Source organism: Colius striatus, chromosome 5 (genome assembly GCF_028858725.1).
Source record: "Colius striatus isolate bColStr4 chromosome 5, bColStr4.1.hap1, whole genome shotgun sequence".
Classification (NCBI taxonomy): Eukaryota; Metazoa; Chordata; class Aves; order Coliiformes; family Coliidae; genus Colius; species Colius striatus.
In genome coordinates, this window is record NC_084763.1 from 17,219,400 (window position 1) to 17,229,835 (window position 10,436).

The 10,436-nt window shown below is 49.8% G+C and overlaps 1 protein-coding gene across 1 annotated transcript; it reads left to right on the top strand.

Annotated features, from left to right (window-relative positions):
- The first annotated feature begins 794 nt into the window (after window positions 1-794).
- On the top strand, window positions 795-4,624 carry EOMES (eomesodermin). The gene is made up of 6 exons (XM_061997073.1): window positions 795-1,567; window positions 1,823-1,977; window positions 2,270-2,391; window positions 2,881-3,039; window positions 3,130-3,191; window positions 3,889-4,624. The coding sequence occupies exons 1-6, from the start codon at window positions 795-797 to the stop codon at window positions 4,622-4,624; spliced, it is 2,007 nt and encodes a 668-aa protein (XP_061853057.1).
- The last annotated feature ends 5,812 nt before the right edge of the window (window positions 4,625-10,436 follow it).

Sequence of the window (10,436 nt, forward strand, 5' to 3'; positions counted from 1 at the left end):
ACCACTTCCCCCAGAGACCTCCCTGAGAAGGTGAAACCTGTCACCTCCATGATAACGATGCTGCCCAGGGAGAAGAGCAGAGGGAGGAGGCCGTTGGGTTGAGCTGAGGCACAAGCCGAAATGTTTGTACGGCGAGACGGCCAGCAGGAGGGGGGTGGCAGCCGTGAGTGTCACCCGCCCCGTCTCAGCGGTCCGGCCGATCGCCACCTTCCCTCCCTGTTGGATGTCTATGCTGCGACCGCTTCTCCCCATCGTTTTCCCTGCAGTTCCCATCCCTCGCTGCCCACCGCGGACCCTCCCCTCCGCGCCTGAATGGTTGTGTGCCCAGGAGGACGATGCCACCTCGGTAAAAGGTCTTTTCCTTTGAGGAGGGAGATCGGTCCCTTCGCTGAGGCCACTGCGGGGCGATGCGGGCGCTCCCTTCACACTGACAGGCAGGGAGACACGGGGCGGGCCGGACCCCCTCCGGTAGCCTCCCTGCGGGAAAGGGGGCTGCGGGAGGGAGGGGGGAGGGGAGGGGGGCGCACGCACCAGAGTCACAGGTGACTTGTTCCAATTAGTAGCTGTCTAATTAAATTAGTGTCACACGGCCCAGCCAATGGGCCGGCGAGGGTGGAGGGCGGCGATGAGACAGCCTGGCGCAAGCTCCTCCCCGGCGGCCCGAAGAGCCCGTCGCGCTGGTATAAATGGCCCCGGCGGAGTCCCGCTGCAGCGCATTGTTGCGCGGCTGCGGGTCGGTGTTAGCAGTGGATCAGGACAGTGAGCACGCTTCGCGGCCGCCCGTCGAGACGAGGATGCAGCTGGGCGAGCCGCTGCTGGCGGCGGCCGGGGCCCTGCCGGGTGCCCCCTTCTACCCGTTGGAGGGCAGTGGGCGCGGAGGCGCGGCTGGAGCCGGACCAGGACCGGCTCCCGGAACAGGAGCCGGGTCGGGCGGTGGGTCCCGCGGGCCGCCCCGCCCGGGCTCGCCGCCGCGCCTCGATCTGGACAAGACGCCCAAGAAGTTCGGGGCGGCCCCCGCCATGCTGGGCGAAGCGGAGGCGGGCGAGCCGCCCTTCGCCGCCCCCAAGCCGGACGGCCGCAAGGCCACCCCCTGCGGTGAGGAGGAGCTGCCCCCGGCCGCCGCCGCCGCCCGCTACTCCATGGACAACCTCAGCCCCGAGCGCTACTACCTGCAGTCCCCCGGGCCGCCAGGAGCCGAGCTGAGTGGGCCCTGTGCCCTCTTCCCCTACCCGCCGCCGGCGCAGCACGGAGCCGTCTACCAGCCGCCCGGCAGCTCGCGCTACCCCTACGGCTCCGTCCTTTCGCCCGGCGGCTTCGCGGGCGCCGTCTGCCCTCCCGGCGGCCGGGCGCAGTTCGGCGGCGGTGGGTACCAATACGGGCAAGGGGCGGCCGGCGGGCCCCTCTACGGCCCGTACTCGGCGGCGTCGGGCTCCTGTGGAGGGCTAGGGACGCTGGGTGTACCAGCTGCCGGCCCAGGAATGCGGGCGCAGGTCTTCCTCTGCAACCGACCCCTCTGGCTCAAGTTCCACCGGCACCAGACGGAGATGATCATCACCAAGCAGGGCCGGTAAGCGGGCGAGGGCTGGGCCGAAACGGGGGTGCTTGTCATGGCTCTGTGCTGGGTACCGCGGAGGAAATGCGCGCCCTCCGTCTCCGGGGTGCAACATCCCCGCACAGGGTGGGACGGGAGGCGAAGCGTGGGTCGATTGGATATCAGCGCTTGCCTTTTCGGTCCTCTGGGTGCCGGAATGGACGAGGCACATCGCAGCCCCTTCACAGGCACGACTCACATGCGATGCACTTTCCTTTTTCTTCTCCCCAGGAGAATGTTTCCTTTCCTGAGCTTTAACATCACCGGCCTCAACCCCACGGCTCATTACAACGTCTTTGTGGAGGTGGTGCTGGCGGACCCCAACCACTGGCGTTTCCAGGGGGGCAAGTGGGTGACCTGCGGCAAAGCTGACAACAATATGCAAGGTAGGTGCGGATTCCCCGGCGTCTCCCTGCTGCCGTCCCTCGCGGATCGGTTTCCCGGAAAGGGTTCCCGCATTGCCCCCGTTTCCAGGGTCTTCCCCACCTACGCCATCCCGCTGCGGGTAGAGCTGGGCTTTTAAGGGTATCTTGCAACGTTTTTCCCCACCGCGGTGTATGAGGCTATGCGGGACAGGAGAGCCGCGGGACTCGGGGAGCTGCCCTGCCGTTCGCGGCTGCCGGCGGTGTGACAAAGCGCCTGTGCCGGACCGTCGTTTTATGGGCTTATCTTCCACAGGCAACAAGGTGTACGTTCACCCCGAGTCACCTAACACCGGGGCTCACTGGATGAGGCAAGAGATTTCTTTTGGGAAACTGAAGCTAACGAACAACAAAGGTGCCAACAACAACAACGCGCAGGTAAATGGACAGGGGTTGTGTTTAGATGGGATTGAGGGGCTCTTGGTGGTTCAGCCTGGGGGACCTCTGGTTTGTTTGAGGTGGTTTATTTTTGGCAGGCTCTACAGCAATTAACCTAGCTGCCAAATCGCTGCTCTTGTGACTTCCCTTCTTGAACTGGATCGTAGATTTTGTTTTCTTTATTTCTTGTGAAGTGAATTGTAAATGTCAGAAATAGTTATGTGAATTTCTTTGACTTTAGCCAATTTATCTGTTTCTGGAGTTGCTCAAAATGTTGCTAATAGATCTTGATTTCCCATTCTTATGGGTTTTGGCATGTTAGTAACTTGGGTGAAAAAGGGCTACACGCTTTGTAACTGTTAACACAAGATGATGGCTGAATCAAAAGATGAGTATTTACAAGGAGGGGAGATGTCAGGCCAAAATTACACCTTTTAATGTAAGATGAGGGTTATCTAAAGATCTTGTCTCTTCAATTATTTCTTTTAGATGATAGTGCTGCAATCACTACACAAGTACCAGCCCCGGCTTCACATTGTGGAAGTGACTGAAGATGGTGTTGAAGATCTAAATGATTCCTCAAAGACTCAAACTTTTATTTTTCCTGAAACACAGTTCATAGCAGTTACAGCATATCAAAACACTGATGTAAGCATGGATGTATAAAATTGCTATTTTGAATTAACTTGTCTTGTGGGTTCAGTATCCCCTCTTACTGTATTCTGCTTTCACTTTTAGATTACACAGCTCAAAATTGACCATAATCCTTTTGCGAAAGGCTTCAGAGACAATTATGACTCGTAAGTACACTTCTGTCTTCTCGTGTGTCTCTATCTAGGAGGCATAATTCTGGCCTCAAATGCGCACGGGAAAGTTTTTCTTTAGTAGCTACTTCAGTTATTCAGAAGTAGTAGCAGAAGTAGCAGCTTTGCTAGCTGATGTACTCCTTTCCAAGTCATTAAATGTCTGTTCAGAATCATAAATGTCTATGTGAATAGTTAATGTATTGTCTTGGTGACCTATCTTCTAGGAGGCTTCTGAATTTTGGTAGAAAACTTGTACTGGCAGAACCTAGCTGGCCTGTATCTTGGCCGTAGAATCTTGGGTATCTCCACAGAGCAGGCAGATTATTAGATTATCAGCAGAAGACTTTCTTAATGCTCCCTTTCCAGCATCAAATGGCCTTGGAAAAACTGGAGCTGTGTATACGCAAGAATAGCTTCTGGGAGAAGAGGGCTGCACCTCATTTAAGATGGATTGGCTGGCAGAGAATTGTGCATACTTATACTTGTTAGAGCGGTACTGGAAATTTTACACTGCACTAGGAAAAAAAACCACCCATAAACTGGGTAAAAATTAACAGCTCTTCAGTTAAACCTAGTTGTGATTCTAATGAAGAAATAATTCAGTCTCTTCCTATTTTTTTGATAGTTTGTGTTGTCTTGCCATTGTACTAGAGTTGTGACAAATGCTCAGTATTTCTTTTTTGTGTTGTAGCATGTACACAGCTTCAGAAAATGACAGATTAACTCCATCTCCCACGGATTCTCCTAGATCCCACCAGATCGTCCCCGGTGCCCGTTACAGTGTGCAACCATTCTTTCAAGAACAGTTTGTCAACAATCTACCCCCAGCCAGATTTTACAATGGAGAGAGAACCGTCCCACAGACAAATGGCTTGCTCTCCCCACAGCAAAATGAAGAGGTGGCCAACTCTCCTCAGCGGTGGTTTGTTACACCTGTACAGCAGCCCAGTGCCAACAAGTTGGACATGAACTCCTATGAAACGGAGTATTCTCCTAGCACCTTGCTCCCTTATGGCATTAAATCCCTCCCCCTTCAGACATCCCATGCACTGGGGTACTACCCCGACCCAACGTTTCCATCCATGGCCGGCTGGGGAAGCAGGGGCTCTTACCAGAGGAAAATGACAACGGGATTACCTTGGACCTCCAGAACAAGTCCTCCAGGTTTCTCTGAAGACCAGCTTTCCAAGGAAAAGGTGAAAGAAGAAATAGGCTCATCCTGGATAGAGACTCCACCCTCCATAAAGTCTCTAGATTCAAATGATTCTGGGGTCTACACAGGCGCTTGTAAGAGAAGACGGCTCTCTCCTAGCACTTCCAGCAATGAAAATTCCCCAACTATGAAATGTGAGGACATTAATGCTGAGGACTATAACAAAGACACTTCAAAAGGCATGGGCTACTATGCATTCTATACTAGTTCTTAAAGCATTGTTTTGTTCCAATTGGCTTTTTTTTTCAGGGTGGCCTTGGTTTTTCTTTTTTTGCATTACAATTGCCAAAAAGACTCTTGCCTTCCACCTTGAATTGTTGTGTGCAATTCTAAAGAAGGTGCCAAAGCTTTTTGACCGTTGCAGGTAATAGAGTGAACTTTGGTAGATTCTTCCCCTGTCTTAGAAGAAACAGCATGTAGAAGCTGTAAGCAGGAGCCTAGATTTTTTTTTTTTAACAAGTGGCTTATTTATTGGAGACACTAAAGTGTACAGTTAAGCTTGGTTCAGAGGCCTGATTAAATCTATGCACTCCTGAGCAAGGATATAGGGGGTTGAATCCCAAACTAAATTTTCTTCCCTTCCTGGCCTTTCAATGAAAAGGGACTGGGTTGCAGGGAGCTGCACAGATGCAATGTTCTGCTTTAGACTGAGATGGCTTCTTCAACCCTTATCTGCAGCACAATTGGCTGAGTTGGGTATTGCTCAATTAAGGCTTTCTTTGGCAGGAGATGGCCAAAATAAGGCCTGCTTGCCAGGCAGGATTTTGACTAGTAGGTCTTTTTGACAATAATGGGGTTACAATGACCAAATCTGACATTCTTAGTTTAGAACTGCATTAAAAACCCTACACCTCTATCACAAAAGCCTAACTTTTGAGGTGGCCAAAAGAAAAGCAAAATGTACAGTTGTGTTTTGTCTAGATACACTGTAGAATATTGTCAAATAATGTATAAATAGTTGACCTATAGCTGTTCAGTCAGAAGGACCTCCAGTGGTGCTTTGAAGTTCAAAAGGCTTTTTTATTTGGTTAATTGAACTTAGAATATGCAGCATTGCAAAAAGAAAAACAAAACAAACACATTCCTATTTATGTGTATGTAAAGTGACTTTTTCAGCTGCCCTGTACAAAACTGGAAGTGATGTAACTTACCTATTACTCTTGCCTAGACTTTCAGCCATTTTAAACTGATCCATCCTAGAGCACTGGAACATAGACTTCTCCCAACAAAACTTGGTTCTATTTTCTCTTTCAATGTACAGAGTAGTAATTTTTAATAAATGTGGTGGTGTCGGGGATAATAGTGAGGGTGGCTCTCTGCCTCTTTTTTTTTTACCTCTAGGACATGTCCCAGCTTGGGGGAGGAGTCCTTGGGAGCTGAATTTACCCTAAAATTACTCCTTCCTTGCAAAGTTTCTCCTTGCTTCTTTATCCCTTGCACGGTGGTTGTTTGGACTCTGCTTTTGTATGTGGTTGGTTGAGGTGGGTTTTTTCCCCTATCTTCTACTGGTTTGCCACACTTCTGCACACCCTCACCAAACTCTGAGCCCCTGGCTTCGTCTAAAAAAATCTGCCTCTACTTTTTTTTTTTTTCCCTTGCCACCCGTCTCCTTCTGCGGGCTGAGGGGGGTTTGAGCTCAACCCGCGCCTCGGGCAGCGAATTCTGAAGGCAACTCGCCCTCCCTCGCCAGCGGAGGGGCTGGCCCTACTTCCCCCTCTCCGTTTCCCGGAACACAGTAATAAATTCTCCCGCCCGCTTATCTGGGGAAAAAGCCCCTCCTTAGCAGAGCAATCAAATCCTGGCTCCAGCGGCAGCGGGACTTTTCCTGAGGATATGCAGGCAGTAATGGAATTAAACTGTTAACGATGTCCGGCTGCAAACAAAATAAACCTTGTGCTAAGGGCCAGGGCCATCCCCCGAGGAGGTAAGGTGACTGGGGTGCTGCTAGCGGCGCTTGGGGCACTCCCCCACCTGCGGAGCTTGGGCTGGCGGAGAGCCTAGCAAATTTCGATCAGGTCTTCACTTCTCTGTGCGAGCCTCTGGCTCTGCGCGTTGGCGGGCGAAATGAATGGGTGTTCCACCCGTCCTCCCCTGACCAAGGAGCCATGTGTTATTTGGTGGGACAGAAGGCTAATTTTTTAAGTGACTAGCGATAGATTTTTTTTTTTTTCCCTAATATCTTTGTTTTTCTTTTTTTCGTTTAAGTAGGGGATATCCCATCCTGGAAAAGCCCCCCCCCCGACTGTCCCCTGTTTCCAGACAGGGGTGCAGTGACATTTCCAGCTTGCCCTCCCTTCCCCGCACTGCAAAAGCCGATGATAAGAGCACGATTCCACCGCGGAGTGATGTTATATTTTAGCACTACGGTCTAAAAAAAGAAAAAGAAAAAAAAAAACCTTAATACTTGTGAAAAGTCCTCACACTGTTTAACATAAGTGCCTAGCTGGCCCCAATTAACACCTTGTGATTATAATGCATTCCTAAAATGGGGTGTCAGACGCCAAATTGTGAATAAAGGTATCTAATTAATCTTCATAGGATGACACCGATAAACAACTCTATATTTAAATAAAGATCAAGGAACTGAATGCTTATTTGTTTGTATTAACAGAAGATACAGTTAACTACCCTTGCACTTTGCTTCATAATGTGATTTACTGAGACAAACAGCAGGCTCCGAGTGAAGAGCCCCGCCTGCTCTCGGAGGGCTTTTCATCGCGGATGGGGAGGGAGTGGAGGGCGGTCCCGAGGGTGACTGCCCCTTCCTCCACAGCCCAGTACTCGCGGGCACGGCGGGCCTGTGCCCCGAGAGCCTTCTCTTTTGCCTCTCAGCTTGCAGGCAGAGAAGGCTACGAGAAAAAGGCGCCCGTCGGCCCCGTCCCCCAGATTCCAGCAGCTCCCGCATTGAAAACTGCGTGCGGCTGTGAAGCGACAGCTGGATGGCGATGGGGCGTGAGCAAGGTCTAGAGGAAGTAAATAAATACATTAATAGTTATTTGCGCCGTTGCGGTGCTGTGCAATCAGAGAGGGGCTGTCAGCCTGCCCGGTGAAGCTGCAAAACCTAATTGTAGGCTAAGGAAACTCCGACCTCGGCTGTGGGCTGAAGAGCACCCGCTCTCTCTTCGCACCCTGAGGGCAAAGGCACGGGCGGCTCTGCCTGTCCGGGGGCTTCGCTCCTTCCAGGGCTCTGTGAAACAGTAATAAACCGGTGTCACCATTTCAGGCAGTTCCCCGCAAATTAGCAATTTTCTGGGATATCTTCCTAGTGGCCGAGGCAGTGGTTAGGTGCTCTGCATGCGTATGACTCTTATTTGCTTTTCATAACATAGATGTCTGGCTGGGTAATAAAGGCAGTGGAGATGGGCTTATCCGAGGGGTTGAGATCATTCCCGACTAAAGACTATATTTTTATTGTTGTTTTGTTGGGGTTTTCTTTCTTTTTTCGTTAAAGTAGACCGGATAGTTACTGGCCTCTCCTGCCTGTTGCAGCGGCACGTCTGGAGCAACCGTCTGATTTTTTGTTTTCGCTCAACGAAACTTCATCTCTCGCTGCTCGCCCCAAACTGATTCCCCGACGCTTCACACATGCTCGGGAAAATGAAACGACTTCTTCCAACGGCGTCTCCCCGACCTCTCCTCGGGAGAAAAGGTCTCCTTCGCCATGGCGCCCATCTCGGCGCTGCTGTGAGGAAGGAGCGGGCATTTCTTTCGGTGTGTTTTCTCTTCGAGTAATGAGAAAGGGTTTTACTTTCGGTCTGATTTTATGTTCCCACCTTCCTCAAGGCCGCCTTTTCACCACCTCCTCTCTTGTTTCCACCTCTTCCTTTCTGTGGGGAGTGCGGCGTTAATGGAGAGGGGGTGGGTTGCCCGGGAACGGTTATTTTTACAGTCCCCCCACTCGGCTGCTGCCGCCCTCTTCTCAGGGTCGATTCAGTGCTGAGTCGGCCCTGAGGGGAGGGCGGCAGCGGCCGAGGCGAGAAGAGGTTCCCGATGGCTTCTGTGGTACCGTTACTCTTCAGAAATGCCCCGTCCCGTCGGGAAAGCCGTCCGGGGGGTCCGGCAAAAAATAGGACGGAGGGAAGGAGATGCGTCCTGCTGCCGGCGCTTCCCTCACACAATTCCACTCCATACAAATGGGGTTTGCCACCATCAATGTTGTAATTTTTTAATAATATTATTAATATTGTTAATTTTGTCACCATTTATAATAGGATTGGGTTTTTTTGTTCATACAAGTCCAGTTCCCTAGCCCCTTGAGGTATCCATATCCCACTCCTCCCCTTCCAAATCTCCATAGCCCTGTTCATAACAAAATGACTATGGTTAATATTTAAATCAATCTAATCCTTCTTGGAAGGGTTTTAGCTCTTGCTGGATATCACAAATATGTAATCCAGGGGAGAATGATGTTAGGCTGTAAGTGTGGAGTGCAAAATATGATTTGAATAAAATGATAGGGTGGTATCTAATATTTCCTTTAGGGAGTACTATACTCCGAGCTGTCACAACCGATTGTGTAAACAGACGAGACTGAGGGATGTGATCTTAATCATATTGATGAAACATTCATCTGAAAGACCGAGCACAACCAGAAGGGACTCACTAGGAATACAATTAAATCCTAATCTGGGGAGTAGGAATCCTCTGCAGGCTTTCCTATAATCTGCTACCCTCTCCCCATTTTTCATTTTGGAGTAAAATAAAATGCAGGAGAGGAAGGAGAAATAAAGGAGAGATGGAGTAGCAGGAGGTTTGCTTGCCTGAAGGACTACATTAACTCAGGGAGTGATGGGTGGGCAGAAGATAAATCTGCAGTCCTGACCCTGCAGATAATAAAAGATAAAGGTCTAACTATACTTACAGGAGTAATTACCTGCCTGCAAGGAGGTAACTCCCACTCTGAGTGGTGTTAAGCAGGTGCAGGAGGCTTGTGTGTCTGTAGGAAGAGCCCATCTTCCACTGGTGCTTTGACCATCATCAGCTCAGGTCCCAGGTTTGTGACCAAAATTTAGTTTTCTCTCCATTGCATGTCATCTAGTTTCCATCTGCGTAAGGGAACAGTTTTCTTGCTGATAATATTTATTAGCAAAGGAGTTATTTTCTACCTCCTGCCCCCCTCTCCCCATCCCCTCAGCTGGTTCCCGTCTGGCCCTCATTGCCATGGTCTTGTACTGTCTTTCAGGGGTGTAGTGCATTGAGTGAAATGGCATCGGGCATTTTGTCTACTTTGAGTGTCGTGATAATTCCTTCCAATCATGAAAGAAATAGTTTAGCTATTGCTATAGGGGAAACAACCTATTTTGGCTATTACCCCTCAAAATGGTCTGATGGATGGGGCAAGGCTCCAGTCATGGTTCCTATAAAAAAATCAGTAGTAAACCCAGGCTGACCACTTTTCATCGCTTCTTGCTTTTCAGGGAAGGCATTGAACAGGTGCATTTTCCTGATGCATGCCACCTTTTGGCTTATACCACTAAATGAATTGAAGCCATGAATAGCTGAATTCACATGATTATGTTTAATGTTTGAAAAGCAGCATGTCTTCATCCTGCTACTGTTTGAAGTTAGGCTTCCTTCAAGTATCTAAGACTCAAATTTGATCTGATGTTTTAGAGCCTTTTGAAAGTAGACAGTCTTTTTTCAGTAGGCTCAGGCAAAGAGCAAGATGAGTTCCTTGTCTGGAGAGATCACCATGGAAAAAAAAAGGCCCCTAGGGCAATATTAGTCCTCCTTTAGTGGGGAATGATGTCTGTAAATGAGGACAGGATGCACAGAGTGGGACATCAGTTAACAAATCTGTGGCAAGAGCTCCATATAAGTCCATGTTCTGTTTCACTGAAGTAAGAGTTCTGCAGTGTTATGGTTTACAGGAAGATTATGGCTGAGGTGCACTACTTATACTTTAGCACTACTAAAGCAACTACATACACAAAGTAATATCATTTTAGCAGGTTTAGGTATGAAACAGTCTTCTGAGCTGTGTTTGTATATACTGAGGGCAAAGGGGTCAGTTCTGTCATTGATCC